The following is a 20,145-nucleotide window of genomic DNA, read 5'->3' as shown; positions in this document are numbered from 1 at the left end:
AAAATGAGGTGGAGACTGAGCTGCACTTCCTAACCTCCTGCTAAATGTATGACTATATTAGAGACATTGTGGAACTCAAAGCCAACCTTCCTCTCTCCTCACTGACAGTGTCAATATAGCTGGAAAGGTCCTTGTGCCACTGGGAATCCCTGTGTGATTCAAAGCCAAGGAAAGGGCACTTACTGGAAAGGGCCACAAAATCAAGGACATACAGTGTTATTTTAATCATGGTAGTAATTTTATCCTGCTGACTTCCATGTCATGGTGTCCTACATGACAGTGTGTACAGTCATTCAACCAGAGGACCACAATGCCTCATTATCTGCACTAGGAACTGCTACCCAGAGCTGGAGACTGTGGATAGTTCACAGAGAGAACATTCATCTGGGTCCTGATTCACTTGGAGCTCATCCTGTCTGTCTTTTTTACACTCACTGTGTTACCCCTTGTTACTCCTGTGCCTCACTGATGACATCAGTACAGTCAAAGAGTCACTACTGTATTAGGGCATAGAGATACATTCAATTAAGTGTTCTATTTAATTATATGTATTAGAGTGACGTACTGTATGTTGAAATATTTACAATGAGTTCAGTAATTGCCCTTACGGCCTTACATTCAAATCGTAAGATTTTCTTAAGAATTTCACTGTAGCCTGTAATTGCACTTGCAACCCTGGACATGTGACTATTAAACTTCTAATCTAATATTTTAATGATATGTGATATGATATGTGATATCTGGATTTTTCCTAATCCCATTTCTCTTTCTTTCCCCTAAACAGCATGTTTTCACCATGGACCCTACCAAAATGGAGAACGGACGGGGGAAGGTTCCTCACGACCCCAGCCTCCCCTTCGCTAGCACCTTAATTGGTAAGTCCTGTATTCTGTGTCTTTATTAGTCCAGTATGTTTATCTCAACACAACAGCCGGAAGGGGTTTGAGGTTTCTGATTCTGTGAGATACACTGTAGTAAGGGTGTTCCTCTCTTGTTGTCATTCCACATAGCTTGTGAAATAAGCCAGATTTACTGCATCAACATGCAACTCTAGAAGTCGCAGGGGTGAAAAGTGTGTGTGTGTGTGTGTGTGTGTGTGTGTGTGTGTGTGTGTGTGTGTGTGTGTGTGTGCGTGCGTGTGTCCTCCCACCCTGCCTCTGCTGCTGAACCCCACAAACTCCAGGATCTGTCCCAAAATGTATTGGATCTGGCAGGCAGACACACAGGGACGGCCAAAGGCCCAGCAGTCTATCCTTGAGCATACTGATACACAAAAGACAAACCCTACACAAACAACGTAATATTCCACTAATGCTCACTCACATACACTGTATAAAGCTAACATGGAAAAACACACTAAACACACACACACAAAACACACACACACACACACACACACACACACACACACACACACACACACACGTTGTGTACATGTTCTACACTGTTGAATCACACATCTATTATCCTCTATTCATTCTGTAGGGACTTTTGAATCATGATTAAGGTGTAATTTCTGGTTCATCAGACAGAGATAGAGAGAGAAAGAGAGATGGGGGAAGAAATAAAATAGAGAGAAAGAGAAGGGGAGACGGAGAAGGAGAAAAAGAGAGAGAGAGGAAGACAGAGCGTATTTGTCATGGCCATTGTGTCCCACTAGTAAAGAGAGCTCTTTGGCAGGGGGAGGACAGGAGGTCAGTAACCCTCCTCCCCGCTTCCTCATATACACATCCCTCTGATGTTTCTCTGCATCTCTTCTTTCTCTGGGATCAGCTATTGAAAGAAGCTATTGCCTTTCAGCGGGGCCAGAGTCTGCATTAATCACACTTCTCAAAACTCTGTGGGACCAAGCCAGACTGACTATCTGTTTGTGCATGCTCAGGGGTGTAAGGCAGCTGTCTCTGTACAGCTAGCTGCTATTATAATTCAGCTCCTTGGTTGGGAAACGATCATCGGAGCCATAGATACACACACGTGTGCTCGCACACACAGGTACTTCCATCCTCAGTCAGTGAAGTGATGGCAGGGCTTAGGGAGCTATGACTCGGCCACTGTAGATGAATATACTCTTGTTAGGAGCATGACCTGAGCTTTGTCATGTAGAGCAGGGATAGCATTTCATCTGATACGAGTTCAGATGGGAATGCTGTCTGCTTCAATGGGAGATGCTGTTACAGACAGTTGATCTGATCTTTGTCCAGTCTATGAACCTTCTCTAGGGATGCAGGACACGTGGCTTGGGGTATGTCTACTATATTGGCCAATTTTGTATTCCTGTCATCGTGACATTTTTCCCCTGCCATCCCTTATTTCCTCATCCTCTCTCCTCATCCCCTCCTCTTTCATTCTCTTCCTTCATCCTTTCCTCTCTGTCTGTTCCCAGGTGGGGAGTTATACACAGGGCTGACTGCAGACTTCCTGGGTAGAGACTCAGTGATCTTCCGTAGTCTGGGAGGTCGCTCCACCATGAGGACTGAGACGGACCAGAGACTGCTGCATGGTACAACAACTGTACTGTACTCAGCACCCACACTGAATACACACCTAAACCAATATCAATTATATACCCATTCTACACCACTTGGTTCTTACATCTTCTATAGACACTACTTGCTAAGAAATAACTCCTATTTGCTCTCTTTTTTAAAATGTATTTTTCACTGACTCTCTCACTCACCCACTCACCCACTCTCTCTTCTTCCCTCTCTCCAGATCCTAAGTTTGTTGCGGCCCACCTCATCCCTGATAATGATGACCGTGACAATGACAAGGTGTACTTCTTCTTCACGGAGAAGGCCATGGAGGCCGGGAACAGAGAGGGGGCCATCCACACCCGCGTAGGACGTGTGTGTGCGGTAAGAGAAATATACATACAGTTTCACCTAACTAAATCCCATACCACCCCAACAGATCAACAGATGATGCAATCTCTATTGCACTCCACACTGCCCTTTCCCAAATGGACAAAAGGAACACCTATGTGAGAATGCGGTTTATTGACTACAGCTCAGCAATCAACACCAGAGTGCCCTCCAAGCTCATCACTAAGCTAAGGACCCTGGGACTGAACACCTTCTACAACTGGATCCTGGACCTCCCGACGGGCCACTCCCAGGTGGTGAGGGTAGGCAACAACACATCCACCATGCTGACCCTCAACATGGGAGCCCCTCAGGGGTGCGTGCATAGTCCCCTCCTGTACTCCCTGTTCACCAGAGGCTGTGTGGCCGCGCACGACTCCAACACCATCATTAAGTTTGCCTCTACTGAAACAATGGTAGTAGGCCTGATTACCAAAGACGCTGAGACAGCATATATGGAGGAGGTTAGAGACCTGGCCGTGTGGTGCCAGGACAACAACCTCTCCCTCAACGCCAGTAAGACAAAGGAGCTGATGGTGGACTACAGGAAGTGGAGGGCCGACCATGCCCCCATTCATATCGATGGGGCTGTAGTGGAGCCAGTCAAGAGATTCAAGTTCCTTGGTATCCACATCACTAAGGACCTATCATGGTCCTGCTACGTTCCCCAGCTAGAAATCCAAATAATGTTGCTCAAACAGAAACTAACAGAGTCACTGACAACAACTACACAAAACAGGTGGGTTTTAGCAGGGGTTCTGTAAGACACTCATGGGTGTGTCCACTGAAAGTTGACTAACAACAATAACTGGAACCTAAACGACACTCACCATGAGGGACCACTAAATTTGCCTAAGAAGAGGCAAACAAAAGAAAACCCCCACAATAAACTTAAAGACAGGAAGCAAACCAAAAATGTGGAGCAAAATTAAATCAGGGAAATCAGACAAAGGAATGTTATTTTAAAAAAATATAAAAAATAGGGTGTGCCAACTAAAGGTGGGCCAGCCACTCTTAAATAGCACATGGGCCAGCACAGGTGAAACACCTTCCCACTAACGAGATGGCAACCAGCACAGGTATAACACATACTGACGAACGAGGTGACCCCAATGGTGCGCCCTACATGCTAACGAACGAGGTGACCCCAATGGTGCGCCCTACATGCTAACGAACGAGGTGACCCCAATGGTGCGCCCTACGTGCTAACGAACGAGGTGACCCCAATGGTGCGCCCTACATGCTAACGAGCTACACACGCTAAAGACCAACCTCAAAACATAAATGGAAAAACCAAAGCCTGTACAGTCAAAACACACCAACACAGTCTTGAAGAGGGCACGACAATGCCTCTTCCCCCTCGGGAGGCTGAAAATATTTGGCATGGGCCCTCAGACCCTCAGAAAGTTATACAGCTGCATTATTGCGAGCATCTTGTCTGGCTGCGTCACCACATGGTATGGCAACTGCCATAAGACTGCTGGACAGTTAATCACATGTCTACCTAGACTATTTGCATTGACTCTCTTGCACTAATGCTATTTTCTATTTATTTAACTAGGCAAGTCAGTTAAGAACAAATGCTTATTTTCAATGACAGCCTAGGAACAGTAGCTTAACTGCCTTGTTCAGGGGCAGAACAACAGATTTTATCTGGAGTGTGCATAGTAGGCTATGCACACTCCACCAACATTGGAGGGAAAGGGCTCGTAAGTAGGCATTTCACGGTAAAGTTTACACTTGTATTCGGTGCATGTGACAAATATAATGTGATTTGATAGTTCACTCTCCAGGACCCCCGAGGTCAGTCTTCAAATTCTCTGAGACCACGTCATGACCTGGGGCTTCGGAACTGGATCATGGCTCAGAGTTATTTCCACAGTGGAGCTTCAGCTCTGGCATAGTGATAGTTTAACGTTTAGTTACAGGGAGATGTGCTTATAGTATCGCCTTACAGGGAGGGTCTCTAATGGTTTAGTCAGGCCACAGGTGGGCGGGTTGGGGAGAGCTGACATTCCCCAACAATTGGCGTCTTTCTTCCTCCTTACACACACAGCTGTTGGATGTGCTCTGGTATGAGCGTCAGAGTGTGCATGCCTCCCATCTCTCTCACACAGTCATACATCCCTTCTGATACACACACACACACACACACACACACACACACACACACACACACACACACACACACACACACACCACAGCTGACAGGTTCGCAATCTGCTTTAGATTCGCCATCTGCTTTAGAGTCTAGGCAATTTATAGTGTAACATTCCTTTGCTCACACTTACAATTATATGGTTGTCACACAAACAAACACACACAGTCCCCACAGTCCCCCCCAAATCTCTCTCCATACATCGTATATTTCTTCCTGTACATCCCTCCCCAAGGCGTTGTTAAACACTGCCTGCTATTATCAGTTCCACCAGAACAGGACCACATCCTTCCAAGAAAGCAATGATCTGATCCCAGACAGCTTACACAGCCCTGGTGTCTATTAAACGTCCCTGTCTGTCTGTACCCTGCCAGTATGCTAGCGCTACAACAATACACTATAAAACAGTATGGAGGAGAAGACAAGCTCATATGATTACATCTCCATAACCCGTGCTCTCTGTCTCCCCAGTGTCCAGTGCATGGTTATAGAAGGGTTTACTAGACAACTTTCCCACGGGAGAGGACAGACAGAGTTAGTTAGCTACAGTATGTACTTCTATGCTTTTTAGTCCTGCTGCCATATAGATAATGGTTATTCTTTGTTTGGGTGTAACTGATAAACTCTATTTGTTTGCCTCGTATTGACATTTATACTGTATGTCTAGTCAGTGTGAGCCATCTCTCCTCTCTCCCTCCCTCTTTTGGTTAGTGTATGTGTTGTCTGTATGACTGAGATGTTATGGTGATGATGGCGGTGGTGTGTTGTCTGTATGATTGAGATGTAATGGTGATGGTGGTGGTGATGGTGGTGGTGATGTGGTGATGGTGGTGGTGATGTGTTGTCTGTATGATTGAGATGTAATGGTGGTGGTGGTGGTGGTGATGGTGGTGGTGGTGGGGATGGTGGTGGTGGTGATGGTGGTGGTGGTGTGTTGTCTGTATGATTGAGATGTAATGGTGATGGTAGGGATGATGGTGGTGATGGTGGTGGTGATGTGTTGTCTCTATGATTGAGATGTAATGGTGGTGGTGGTGGTGGTGGTGGTGGTGTGTTGTCTGTGTGATTGAGATGTAATGGTGATGGTGGTGGTGATGGTGAGTTGTCTGTATGATTGAGATGTAATGGTGGTGATGGTGGTGATGGTGATGTGGTGAGTTGTCTGTATGATTGAAATGTAATGGTGGTGATGGTGATGATGGTGGTGGTGGTGGTGATGGTGGTGGTGTGTTGTCTGTGTGATTGAAATGTTATGGTGATGGTGGTGGTGGGTGTCTGTGTGATTGAAATGTTATGGTGGGGTGGTGGTGGTGGTGATGTGGTGAGTTGTCTGTGTGATTGAAATGTAATGGTGGTGATGGTGGTGGTGGTGGGTGTCTGTGGGATTGAAATGTTATGGCGATGGTGGTGGTGGTGGTGGTGGGTGTCTGTGTGATTGAAATGTTATGGTGAGGGTGGTGGTGATGGTGATGTGGTGAGTTGTCTGTGTGATTGAAATGTTATGGCGGTGGTGGTGGTGGTGGGTGTCTGTGTGATTGAAATGTTATGGTGAGGGTGGTGGTGGTGGTGATGGTGATGTGGTGAGTTGTCTGTGTGAATGAAATGTTATGGTGATGGTGATGGTGGTGGTGGGTGTCTGTGTGATTGAAATGTTATGGTGAGGGTGGTGGTGATGGTGGTGGTGTGTTGTCTGTATGATTGAGATGTAATGGTGGTGGTGGTGGTGATGGTGGTGGTGGTGGTGATGGTGGTGGTGATGTGTTGTCTGTATGATTGAGATGTAATGGTGGTGGTGGTGGTGGTGATGGTGGTGGTGGTGGGGATGGTGGTGGTGGTGGGGATGGTGGTGATGGTGGTGGTGTGTTGTCTGTATGATTGAGATGTAATGGTGGTGGTGGTGGTGGTGGTGAGGGTGGTGGTGATGGTGGTGGTGTGTTGTCTGTGTCCTCTATAGAATGATGCAGGTGGACAGAGAGTTCTGGTGAATAAATGTTATGGTGAGGGTGGTGGTGATGGTGGTGGTGTGTTGTCTGTGTCCTCTATAGAATGATGCAGGTGGACAGAGAGTTCTGGTGAATAAATGGAGCACCTTCATCAAGGCCAGACTGGTGTGTTCTGTACCTGGGCCTCATGGCATTGACACACACTTTGACGAGCTGGGTGAGACACACATACACATACACACACACACACACACACACACACACACACACACACACACACACAAGCACAAATAATGTATGCTCGCAGGCACCAAACCTGAGCACATTAACAAAAGTACTCAATAACGCTTGTATTTTGTTTCACAGAGGATGTTTTCCTGCTTAGAGGCAAGGATGAGAAGAACCCAGATGTTTATGCCATCTTCAGCACCATCAGGTGAGCTCCACACATGGTTACACACGTCCACGTTCTATGAATTTGACAGTGGTTGCATTCCTCCAGACCCATCCCTTACCAAAACAAGCGGCAAGGCGGACATTTTGTTGTTTTTCAAATCCCAGTCTGTAGCTTTAACATGTACAATGGAGGAACCAAATGAAATTAAATGAAATCAGTCCCTAACATTAAACGTTCCTCTCTCCCCTAGTAACGTGTTCCAAGGCTTTGCAGTTTGTGTGTACCGTATGGCAGACATCAGAGAAGCCTTCAACGGGCCTTTTGCACACAAGGAGGGACCTGACTACCAGTGGGGGGCTTACGAGGGCAGAGTGCCCTATCCAAGACCTGGGGTGGTGAGTAATACCATACAGTACCATACTGCAGGCTACCATGCCATATCTACAAACTAATACTTTGTTTCAGACTCCTTGTCAGCTTGCTTGTGTGAGAGAGATCAGGTGATCAAGAGAAATTGAATGAGAAAGGGAGACAGACAGCGACAGAGAGAATGAAGAAGAAACTCCAACAGAGGGATAAAGAGCTAGTCCAGTTACTGTTGGTCCTCCCCTCGGCAGCTCTGCCTCATGTTTTCTTGTCATCCACATCGCTGTAATTTAGCTTCATTCAGGGCCCGAGTGTCAGAGCAGAGTCGGCACCGCTGTGGTTTCAATCCACACACACAGGCCTGATTAAGAAGTATGTCCTGGCCGAGAGAGAGAGAGAGAGAGAGACAAGACATTCAGGGGCACGCCTGTAATTCATTTTTTATTTTATCTTTATTTAACTAGGCAAGTCAGTTAATTAAGAACAAATTCTTATTTTCATTGACGGCCTAGGAACAGTGAGTTATAACTGCCTTGTTCAGGGGCAGATGACAGATTTTTACCTTGTCAGCTCAGGGATTCGATCTTGCAACCTTTCGGTTACTAGTCCAACGCTCTAACCACTAGGCTTCTTTTACACCCATTGGTGTAACAGAACCCCAGCATTGTTGATTTTTTTTAAATGGTTTGTTTCAATCTCTATGTTTTTGCAACTAAATTGATTTATTAATCCATCTAATGCTACTCAAATATAAATAATATATATTTATCTAAACTAATCCAATATGTTACTTGTTGTTCCAGTTTAAATGGTTAGTGTATGTGTTGTGTGATTGAGATGTAATGGTCTCATATGCTGTATTAGTAGTTTTCCCAACCTGGCAGTCATTCTGAAGAATTCAAAATGTTGGATATCCCCACTCTGGTTGGATTCTAATAGAAAATACACATCATAATGTGACTTGCAGGCCTGAAACCCATGAGTTTTAGGTCATTGTATTAGGGTAAAACTAGGCCCTCAAAATAAGACCGTATTAATAATTACTTTGTACGTTGTATTGTGTTAAAGAATTTAATGTTAATGATAACATATTTGCTTAGGATCTCACTTGGTGAAGATCACAGGTCTACAAATCGAAGAATGCAACAACCATGTGTCCATCAAAAAAAATGTGTCATGGGTATTGACTACAATTCACTGGAAAGCCAAGGCACCCTGGGAAATATTCAAATACGGCTTTACCCGAGCATTGTGTTCATTTAACTGACAAATCTGTCGTTCTGCCCCTGAACAGGCAGTTAACCCACTGTTCCTAGGCCGTCATTGAAAATAAGAATTTGTTCTTAACTGACTTGCCTAGTAAAATAAAGGTAAAATAAAAAATAAAAAATGTAAAGTGTGGACCCGTATAGACACTGGAGAATTTACTGTGTACATGCTCCTATACTAATACTCTACATATGCTGGGGGAATCTGCTCCAGTTTGCTCATTCCTGAGGTTCACCAATGTAAACACTCCTAAGCCAAAGACACCCTAAATTACTGGATCAATATATAGCTGACTGGCTTGGATCTGTGTGTGTCTCAAATAACACCCTATTCCCTATAAAGTACACTACTTCTGTCCATTGTCCATAGGGAGTAGGGAGCCATTTTGGATGCATCCTCTGTTTGGCACTGTGGAGACATTTGGCTATCTCCTCCCTCAACCAGAGATCACCTCAGCTGTACTGTTTCTGCAAGCTATTGTGCAATCTTCTGTGATTTAGTGCTGAGGCGGTGTGCATAGTTTTCACACCCGTAATGAGAGTAGATAAGAATTTGGCACAAAAAAATTCTCCATTCCTGTCAATTCAGGAATTTAGATAGGCTTTGATAGCAGTAGTGGTGCGTGGGTGAAATCACTGGGGAAGCTAAAAGTGAAGCATTATTACAACCTACAACCAGTCAAAAGTTTGGAAACACCTACTCATCAAGGGTTTTTATTATTTTCTACATTGTAGAATAATAGTGAAGACATCGAAACTATGAAATTACTCATATGGAACCATGTAGTAACCAAAAAAGTGTTAAACAAATCAAAATATATTTTAGATTTTAGATTCTTCAAAGTAGAGTTACCTCTGCTGCAGAGGTTAACTTCATTAGAGTTACCAGCCTCAGAAATTGCAGGCCAAATAAATGCTTCACAGAGTTCAAGTAACAGACACAACTCAACATCAACTGTTCAGAGAAGACTGTGTGAATCGGGCCTTCATGGTCAAATTGCTGCAAAGAAACCACTACTAAAGTACACCAATAAGAAGAAGATTCTTGCTTGGGACATGAAACATGAGCAATGAACATTAGACTGGTGGAAATCTGTCCTTTGGTCTGATGAGTTCAAATGTGAGATTTTTGGTTCCATTCGCTTTGTGAGACGCAGAGAAGGTGAACGGATGATCTCTGCATGTGTGTTTCCCACCGTGAAGCATGGAGGAGGAGGTATGATGGTGTGGGGGTGCTTTGCTGGTGACACTGTAAATTATTTATTTATCCGACCTCAACCCAATTGAGATGGTTTGGGATGAGTTGAACCGCAGAGTGAAGGAAAAGCAGCCACCAATTGCTAAGCATATATGGGAACTCCTTCAAGACTGTTGGAAATACATTCCTCATGAAGCTGGTTGAGAGAATGCCAAGAGTGTGCAAAGCTGTCATCAAGGCAAAGAGTGGCTACTTTGAAGAATCTAAAATCTAAAATCTATTTTGTTTTGTTTAACACTTTTTTGGTTACTAAATGATTCCATATGTGTTATGTCATAGTCTTGATGTCTTCACTATTGTTCTACAATGTAGAAAATAGTAAAAATGAAGAAAAACCCTTGAATAGGTAGTGTGTCCAAACTCTAGACTGTGCTGTATTGTGTTGTGATAATTGCATTGTTTGCTCTGTATCCTGTTAGTTCATATGCCTTGCGACTGTGATATATAGGCCTAAAGGCCGAGACAAAGAGAAGACATATTGGCAGAATGAATTCAACCACAGCTTTGTTTCATCACAGGAGATGCCTCCATTATTCCAGCACCATTTCAACATTTCCACATCATCAAATCACCAATGTTTACTCTAATACAACGACAACTCAAAGATACTAAACACAATTTAGTCCAAAACTTTGTCATACAGTACATGCTTGAATTTTTTGTTGTCTTAGGCTACCTGGCTAAAATGCTTGTTAGCTAGCGTAACAAATTTTCATTGGCAACTTTAGCTAGTTAACATTAGCCTTCTACATCTAGCTACATATTGAACTCCCATCGTCTCAGGCTAGGTGCACAATGTAGCAAACATTGTTTGGATCAGAATCAGCGTTATAATCATTGGCTAGTACATAGAATTAAGTAAAACCACAAGATCGAATCCCCATCTCCATCCATGGCTAATTTAGAAAAGGGCAGCAACACAACAAGTTGCAACAATTCAAGTTGTTTCTGTCAATGACATATGCTCTCGATGCGATTTGATAGGAGTGACGCCAAATCTAAACTGGCTTCCCTTTACACTTTTTTTTTGGTGTGCCAGGACCAACGCTGATTGGCTATTATTTTTTTTTAAATATCAAGGGAGGCCAAATGGTCAAGGGCGTCCCTTGCATTCAATGTTATGGGCAGCAACACTGTCATACTCTTTTGGACCAGGCTGTTTTGCTCGCTCAGATGCTATCTCCGGTCAGATACATTCAGCCTCTTGCGATTTGAAGGAAAATTATGAAAGATACATTTTATATATATATTTTTTGTCATTTTGGGGGGGGGAGCCTGGCTTCCTTTGGCATCTACACGCCACTGTTCGATAATGAATTATTATTATTTATTTTTTTCTCTTTTTCTCCCCAATTTCGTGGTATCCAATTGTTTTAGTAGCTACTATCTTGTCTCATCGCTACAACTCCCGTACGGGCTCGGGAGAGACGAAGGTTGAGAGTCATGCGTCCTCCGATACACAACCCAACCAAGCCGCACTGCACTGCTTCTTAACACGGCACGCATCCAACCCGGAAGCCAGCCGCACCAATGTGTCGGAGGAAACACCATGCACCTGGCAACCTTGGTTAGCGCACACTGCGCCCGGCCACAGGAGTCGCTGGTGCGCGATGAGACAAGGACATCCCTACCGGCCAAGCTCTCCCTAACCCGGACGACGCTAGGCCAATTTTGCGTCGCCCCACGGACCTCCCGGTCGTGGCCGGTTACGACAGAGCCTGGGCGCCCTTAACCACTGCGCCACCCGGGAGGCGATAATGAAATTCTATGTCCATTCCAACTTACAGTAACTGAAATTATTTTTTGCAATGCTGTCAGAAGTGCCTATGGATTAGTCAATGTTATGACAGAATTTTAAGAAATCTTCCCAAGCAGTGTTGAATATGACTCCCAGCCAAACATTGTAAGGGAGTCACAGAGAAACACAGACCTAACTTACTAAATGACTCATCAACTGATCTCTAAAAACACCGCTGAATAAAACGTTCATGTCACATTCCCCCTTTTACATTTAACACAAATCACATGTTTTTATAAAATTATTACTAAAGAGTTCCTCTCGTCTCCAGTGCCCCAGTAAGATCACCAACCAGCCTGGCAGACAGTTTGGCAGTACCAAGGACTTCCCAGACGCAGTGCTCCAGTTTGCCCGAGGGCACCCCCTGATGTGGCGACCGGTGTACCCGGCAATGAAGCAGCCTCTGCTGGTCAAGGCCAACTTGCCCTACCGCCTCAAACAGATCGTGGTGGACCGTGTAGAGGCAGAGGATGGACAGTATGACGTCATGTTCATAGGCACCGGTTCGTCCTAACTTCTCCACATTTCTGTAATTAATCTGAGTGGTGACTAGTCAGGAAACTTGAGTGTATTGGGATGTAGTTGACCATTTTGACCTCTGACCTCTTACCTCTGACCCCAGACATAGGCACTGTTCTGAAGGTCATTGCATTGCGCAGCGGCAACACTCTGGACACAGAAGAGGTCACTCTGGAGGAGCTGCAGGTCTTTAAGGTAACTAGATAAGATGCCTCCTTTCTCCTCTGTCTCCCCTCCTCCTCATGTATTTAAAAGTCTAACCAATTCACAATGTCTGAATGCGAATGAAATATAATATTTCTATGTTATCAAGGTGCCAACTCCCATTACCTCTTTGGAGATCTCAGTAAAAAGGGTGAGTAAATGTACATTATTTATCACAGTTGACATAAACTTAAAGAAAACATGCAAGCACTGAAGCCAACACCACGATAAAACATTAGATTCTCATTCTCTGGTTGTACTCTGACCCCTTTCCGCACACAGCAAGCACTGTACGTGGGTTCTCCGGTGGGTATGGCCCAGCTGAGGCTTCACAGGTGTGAGACGTATGGGAAGGCCTGTGCTGAGTGCTGCCTGGCCAGAGACCCCTACTGTGCCTGGGACGGCACCTCCTGCACTCGCTACACCTCGCTCAGCAGACGCCGCTATCGCCGTCAGGACATCAGGCATGGCAACCCGGCCCTGCAGTGTATGGACCAGAACCTCAGTGGTGAGAGAGGGGAGATGGAGGGTAAAGGGTGGGAATGAAAAGCTTGGGAATGAAATGAGTGTAAATTAATTACAAAATGAAGATGATAGACTATGTGAGAAGGATATACAGTACGGAGACTCACAACATGCCAAGTGCCCTTAGGGGAAAGTAGGGCACTCTAATATCCTGTTGATAAATGCTTATTAAAATGTTGTGCATGACAGAGGGGGGAGGGGGGGGAGCTAGTCTGGCTGTCATGGTGGCCAAGCGGAAATTGACCCAAAGTATTTGCTCCAGGGAGGACACAGAGGTCAAACCTGTCCATTGAGAGGCATTAGACTCTGAGAGGTGAGGTAGGACAAACACTGGGACGGCATCTGTACATAGCCCATCTGTAAACAGCCCATCCAACTACCTCATCCCCATACTGTATTTATTTATTTATTTATTTATCTTGCTCCTTTGCACCCCAGTATCTCTACTTGCACATTCATCTTCTGGAGCAGAACTATCACTCCAGTGTTTAATTGCTATATTGTAATTATTTCGCCACTATGGCCTATTTATTGCCTTACCTCCCTTATCTTACCTCATTTGCACACACTGTATATAGACTTTTTCTACTGTATTATTGACTGTGTGTTTGTTTATTCCATGTGTAACTCTGTGTTGCTGTATGTGTCTAACTGCTTTGCTTTATCTTGGCCAGGTGACAGTTGTAATGTAAATGAGAACTTGTTCTCAACTATGAGACTATATTTAACTATATTTAACTATGGTTAAATAAAGGTGAAAAAAAAAGAAAAAGAAAAAAAGAAATCGTAAATGGTACCCTATTACCTACATAGTGTACTACAGGAAGGATTGGTTTGGTTACTTTCTAAATGTAATCTGTTATAGCTGCTAGTTAGTTACCTGTCCAAAATGTTTATCAGGAATGTTACTTTTGGATTACCCAAACTCAGTAACTGATTACTTTGTTACTTTCCCTTTGAAAGGCATTAGATGAAGACAAAAATGACCCATCAAACACATTTAGTGTGTCATCATAAATTTGGTTTGTCTGAATGTAAAAGTGATCCAATAAGTAATCTAGTTTGTAATCTGTAATCTGATTACAATATTTGTGCTGGTAGCATAACTGATTACAGTTAGTGTTTTTGTAACCAGATTACACCCCAACCCTGACTACAGGGCTTTGGTCAAAAGTATAGTTCACTACAGGTTATAGGGTACCATTTGGGCTGCAACCTGGGTCTGTAGAGAAATAAATATAAATAGCATCTCTGATTTTCTGTCAGGGGAGAGCGAACAAGACATACATTGTAAACAATGTATAGGTTGGATGACCAAAGGCCAGTTGATATCATGTGTAGTTTATATTGTATAGCCCAGTGTCAGTTCTACAGTCATGGCCAAAAGTTTTGAGAACGACACAAATATGAATTTTCACAAGGTCTGCTGCCTCAGTTTGTATAATGGCAATTTGCATATACTCCAGAATGTTATGAAGAATGATCAGATGAATTGCAATTAATTGCAAGGTCCCTCTTTGCCATGCAAATTAACTGAATCCCCCCAAAATATTTCCACTGCCTTTCAGCCCTGCAACAAAAGGACCAGCTGACATCATGTCAGTGATTCTCTTGTTAACACAGGTGTGAGTGTTGACGAGGACAAGGCTGGAGATCACTCTGTCATGCTGATTGTGTTCGAATAACAGACTGGAAGCTTCAAAAGGAGGGTGGTGCTTGGAATCATTGTTCATCCTCTGTCAACCATGGTTACCTGCAAGGAAACACGTGCCGTCATCATTACTTTGCACAAAAAGGGCTTCACAGGCAAGGATATTGCTGCCAGTAAGATTTCACCTAAGTCAACCATTTATCGGATCATCAAGAACTTCAAGGAGAGCGGTTCAATTGTTGTGAAGAAGGCTTCAGGGCGCCCAAGAAAGTCCAGCAAGGGCCAGGACCGTCTTCTAAAGTTGATTCAGCTGCGGGATCGGGGCACCACCAGTACAGAGCTTGCTCAGGAATGGCAGCAGGCAGGTGTGAGTGCATCTGCTCGCACAGTGAGGTGAAGACTTTTGGAGGATAGCCTGGTGTCAGCAAAGAAGCCACTTCTCTCCAGGAAAAACATCAGGGATAGACAGATATTCTGCAAAGGGTAAAGGGATTGGACTGCTGAGGACTGGGGTAAAGTCATTTTCTCTGATCAATCCCCTGTCCGATTGTTTGGGGCATCCAGAAAAAAGCTTGTCCGGAGAAGACAAGGTGACCGCTACCATCAGTCCTGTGTCATGCCAACAGTAAAGCATCCTGAGACCATTCATGTGTGGGGTTGCTTCTCAGCCAAGGGAGTGGGCTCACTCACAATTTTGCCTAAGAACACAGCCATGAATAAAGAATGGTACCAACAGATCCTGTGAGAGCAACTTCTCCCAACCATCCAGGGACAGCTTGGTGACGAACAATGCCTTTTCCAGCTTGATGGAGCACCTTGCCATAAGGCAAAAGTGATAACTAAGTGGCTCAGGAAACAAAACATATTTTGGGTCCATGGCCAGGAAACTCCCCAGACCTTAATCCCATTGAGAACTTGTGGTCAATCCTCAAGAGGCGGTTGGACAAACAAAAACCCACAAATTCTGAGAAACTCCAAGCATTGATTATTCAAGAATGGGCTGCCATCAGTCAGGATGTGGCCCAGAAGTTAATTGACAGCATGCCAGGGCGGATTGCAGAGGTCTTGAAAAAGAAGGGTCAACACTACAAATATTGACTCTTTGCATCAACTTCATGTAATTGTCAATAAAAGCCTTTGACACTTATGAAATGCTTGTAATTATACTTCAGTATTCCATAGTAACATTTGACAAAAATATCTAAAGACACTGAAGCAGCAGACTTTGTGAAAATGTATATTTGTGTCATTCTCAAAACTATTGGCCACGACTGTAGAGGGAAGTGGAAATCATGTGTAGTTTATATTGTATATCCCTGTGTCAGGTCTAGAGCGAAGTTGTTATCTGATAGAACACAAGCTGTGTTTGACTGAGGTGTCAGGTCCCTGTGTAAAATGTGCATCCCTCTGTTGGGAGCCAGAGTGATAGCAACATGAAACACATGCTTTATCTTAAAACAACACACTTGTGTATATACTGTACACAGGCAGATACTGTAACACAGATTATCACAAATATACACAACTTGTGCTGTATTTGGGTTCCTTGTCTGTATCTTATAGGTATGAAACATATGCTATGGTGCAGTTGAAATACACAGCATTACCGATGTGTAAGAAATGACATCATACACAAGCTGTGGGCTGAATGAGAGGGTCTTTAAGAACATTTTAATTTACCAAGTAATGGAAACTAGGTTGTATTTATGGAGAAGCTTCACTGATCCGTGACACGCCTGTGCTGAGAATAAGACAGATCCCTGTCGGTTTGTCATGGTGTGAGAGGGGAACAGAAGGGCGGAGAGAGGGGGAACAAAAGGAGGAAGGGTGTAGCAGTCAGAGGGGCGGAGAATGTGTGTTTGCTCACCCGAAGGTGTGTGTGAGGGGTGATGAAAGTTCTCTGCCAGGCCTAGGAGTTCCTTAGGGTTGGATTGCATTACACTGACATTGAATAAAGGCACTAAAAAGGGAGATTTTGTGTCTACCATAGCTGAGAACACACCATACTCTGAAGATCACATTTCTAAGTGTACATATTCTAATGTTGTGTCTGCTGTGCTACAGTGGAGGAGCTGGACGTAACAGAAGACAGGGTTGTGTACGGAACAGAGAACAACAGCACCTTCCTGGAGTGTGTCCCTCGCTCCCCACAGGCCACTGTTACATGGCTGCTCCAACGAGACGGCCGTAAGGAAGAGGTGAGATAGATTGATCAATGGAGGGAGGGAGAGAGTGTGAGAGACAGATGGAGGAATCACGAGAGTGTTGGAAAGAGAGAGAAAGAGAGGGAAGTCTGATGAATGATAGAGCAAGAGATGGAGCAATAAGAGGTATGAGACAAAAAGCAGAGAACAAGTTTTTTTTTAAACTGAAAGACCTCAGGGGGAGATTTAAAGAGATGTTTGAGAGAGCGAGAGAGCGAGAGAGCGAGAGGGGGAGAGAGCGAGAGAGAGGGAGAGAGCGAGAGAGGGAGAGAGAGAGCGAGAGAGAGCGAGCGAGAGAGAGCGAGCGAGAGAGAGAGAGAGGGAGGGAGAGAGAGAGACAAGTCCGCTCCAGCTTAGTGCCATGTTACATGTACAGTAAAGCTCCTGTTTCCTCAATGCCAGGGTCTCTTTATGGTTCCTCTAGGCTTAATGGAGTGTTTCAGTCAAGCATGTACGTATTAAGACATTAGAGCAGCATTCTATTTCCCACCAAATAAACCTGGCTCTCAGCTGTCAATTGGAGAAACCAGGCTGCCCTGTTTGCTTTGGCACAAATACACACCGTGGCAGAGAGAAAGGACAAAAAAACTACTGCTGAATTTCATGGCAAAATTCTTCTTAGCCTTCCAAGCTGAGAAAACAGCACAAAAACTCAACGTTCACCCTTTCCCCCTCTCTGTGCCATACCTCATCCACTTTGCATCCCCTCATCCCTCCATCCCACCACCACTTGACATCCCCTCATCCCTCCATCTCACCACCACTTTGCATCCCCTCATCCCTCCATCTCACCACCACTTTGCATCCCCTCATCCCTCCATCTGACCACCACTTTACATCCCCTCATCCCTCCATCTCACCACCACTTTGCATCCCCTCATCCCTCCATCTCACCACCACTTTGCATCCCCTCATCCCTCCATCTCACCACCACTTTGCATCCCCTCATCCCTCCATCTCACCACCACTTTACATCCCCTCATCCCTTCATCTCACCACCACTTTGCATCCCCTCATCCCTCCATCTCACCACCACTTTGCATCCCCTCATCCCTCCATCTCACCACCACTTTGCATCCCCTCATCCCTCCATCTCACCACCACTTTGCATCCCCTCATCCCTCCATCTCACCACCACTTTGCATCCCCTCATCCCTCCATCTCACCACCACTTTGCATCCCCTCATCCCTCCATCTCACCACCACTTTGCCCCTCTTTATTTCTTCTGTTATTTTTGACCTCTACATGTTCCCCTCTTGCCTTCCTATCTCCCCTTCTCAATCTCTTCTGTTCTCCCTCCATATCTCTCTTGTTATTTCCCTTCTCTTCCTCCCTCCCTCCCTCCCTCACCCTCCCTCTCTCCCTGCAGGTGAAGCTGGATGACCGAGTGATGCATATGGAGCAGGGCCTGCTCTTCCGCCGTGTGTTCCGTCAGGATGAGGGTGTGTATGTTTGTGTCTCCCGTGAGCACGGCTTCACCCAGACCCTCACCCACCTCTCCCTGGAGGTCCTGCAGGGGAACACACTGAGTGACCTGCTGGCCCGTGACGACACCCCCCTCGACGGTCCCCTGGGGGTAAAGGGGTACCGGTCCTGGCCACCCTGCCATGCTTACAGGAGCACCAACCCCCTCAGCCACCTGCGCCCCTGGTTCAAGGACATCATGCAGCTGATCGGCCCGTCCAACCTGCCGCACGTGGAGGAGTACTGTGAGAGGATGTGGTGCAACGACAAGCTGCGGCGTAAACACAAGAGCATGCTGGACAAGTACCGGCAGGCACAGGATAGCGCGCGCAAGACCCGCAATAAGGGCTCCGGGGAACGTAACCGGACGCCGCGGGACGTCAGTAACCGACAGCCGTAGAGGGGAGGGAGAAACAGATGAAGGGAGGAAAAAGAGAAGGACTACATGACATGATGAATGAGAGAACGAAGAGGTGGTAGTGATATGTATTGTAGGAAGATGTACTGCCAACAGGGATGAGGGTTGAGACTGATTTGGAGGCAGAAGGGAGGAGGAGAAAGAGAGCGACAGGTACTCATGGCACTCATCAACTCTCATTTGCTTCATGAAAAACCCTCAACTGTTTCCACAAAGGGACCCTTCTCCTCTCCACGCACCCTTGCAACCTCAGTGTCTCTGTATGATTATAGATTGACTGTAACATGCTGCAAATAATGTGTGTGTTGGACTGCTACAACTGATCTCCTTCAACCCAACATTGCACTAATTTCTCTTAGGTCATTGAGCCCATTCCATGTTACCCATTCTGTGACTGCTTCTGTTCTTCGCTCTGTACCCCTTAAAACTGCATTTTCGGAGCCTTTTCCTTACCCTGCACCTCAACACACCCTACACTGCTAGAAAAATAAATTGTCCTAGGGCTCACTTCATATACAGTCAAAAAGTTATTTAAAGAACCCCAAAGCACTGTTATTTTTTAGCAGTGTAATCCCATCACCCTGCAAATGATTCACAACAGCAAATTCTATCCACACACACTCACACATACTGTTGAGCGAACATACAAGCACACTCACACAACCATCACTCAACCAGCCATAACAACACACCAGACAATTGCTTTTACTGGAAGTTGCCATGAGACGATTGTTGACAGTTCAACAGAGAAAAGGCCTGTTTGTTGCTTTGTATTATCAGCTAGACTCTAGGTCCCACCATTCCTTTGTGTGTCGTAGGTGTTGTTCTCACTCCTGACAAAGGAAGGAAAATAAAAAGGGTCATTGGCTGAATGTTCTGCTGATGCTTTGTAAACACTGGTTCTTAATTTAAATACAGGATTTCTGTCTCCGTTGTTGAAATACAATGTTTCCCTAACATATTTCACCGGAAGCTCTCCTTCCACGGGCGCTGGTTGTAGCGGAGGGTGGGAGAGAGAGAGCAATTATTAGCCTCCTGTCCTCTCCTTTCTCTCCAAATATTGTCTCTGATCGTATGTTAGACCGACCAGATGTGACGGAGAGAGTGTCG

The 20,145-nt window shown here is 45.1% G+C and overlaps 1 protein-coding gene across 1 annotated transcript in view; it reads left to right on the top strand.

Moving 5' to 3' along the window:
- The window catches only part of LOC115102172 (semaphorin-3G-like), an 86,774-nt gene extending 66,840 nt beyond the window's left edge, over positions 1–19,934 (top strand). Inside the window, exons 5-16 of the mRNA XM_029621811.2 lie at positions 785–875; positions 2,384–2,500; positions 2,713–2,855; positions 7,065–7,179; positions 7,329–7,398; positions 7,610–7,754; positions 12,321–12,552; positions 12,672–12,763; positions 12,882–12,923; positions 13,055–13,280; positions 17,013–17,146; positions 18,523–19,934. Coding sequence (XP_029477671.1) covers positions 785–875; positions 2,384–2,500; positions 2,713–2,855; positions 7,065–7,179; positions 7,329–7,398; positions 7,610–7,754; positions 12,321–12,552; positions 12,672–12,763; positions 12,882–12,923; positions 13,055–13,280; positions 17,013–17,146; positions 18,523–19,017 — 1,902 coding nt within the window. The 3' untranslated portion in view covers positions 19,018–19,934. The remainder of the gene's footprint in view (positions 1–784; positions 876–2,383; positions 2,501–2,712; positions 2,856–7,064; positions 7,180–7,328; positions 7,399–7,609; positions 7,755–12,320; positions 12,553–12,671; positions 12,764–12,881; positions 12,924–13,054; positions 13,281–17,012; positions 17,147–18,522) is intronic.
- The last annotated feature ends 211 nt before the right edge of the window (positions 19,935–20,145 follow it).

The sequence above is a fragment of the Oncorhynchus nerka genome, linkage group LG20 (assembly GCF_034236695.1).
Source record: "Oncorhynchus nerka isolate Pitt River linkage group LG20, Oner_Uvic_2.0, whole genome shotgun sequence".
Classification (NCBI taxonomy): Eukaryota; Metazoa; Chordata; class Actinopteri; order Salmoniformes; family Salmonidae; genus Oncorhynchus; species Oncorhynchus nerka.
The sequence above is the reverse complement of the archived record's forward strand: the minus strand, read 5'-3'. Positions and strand labels throughout refer to the sequence as shown.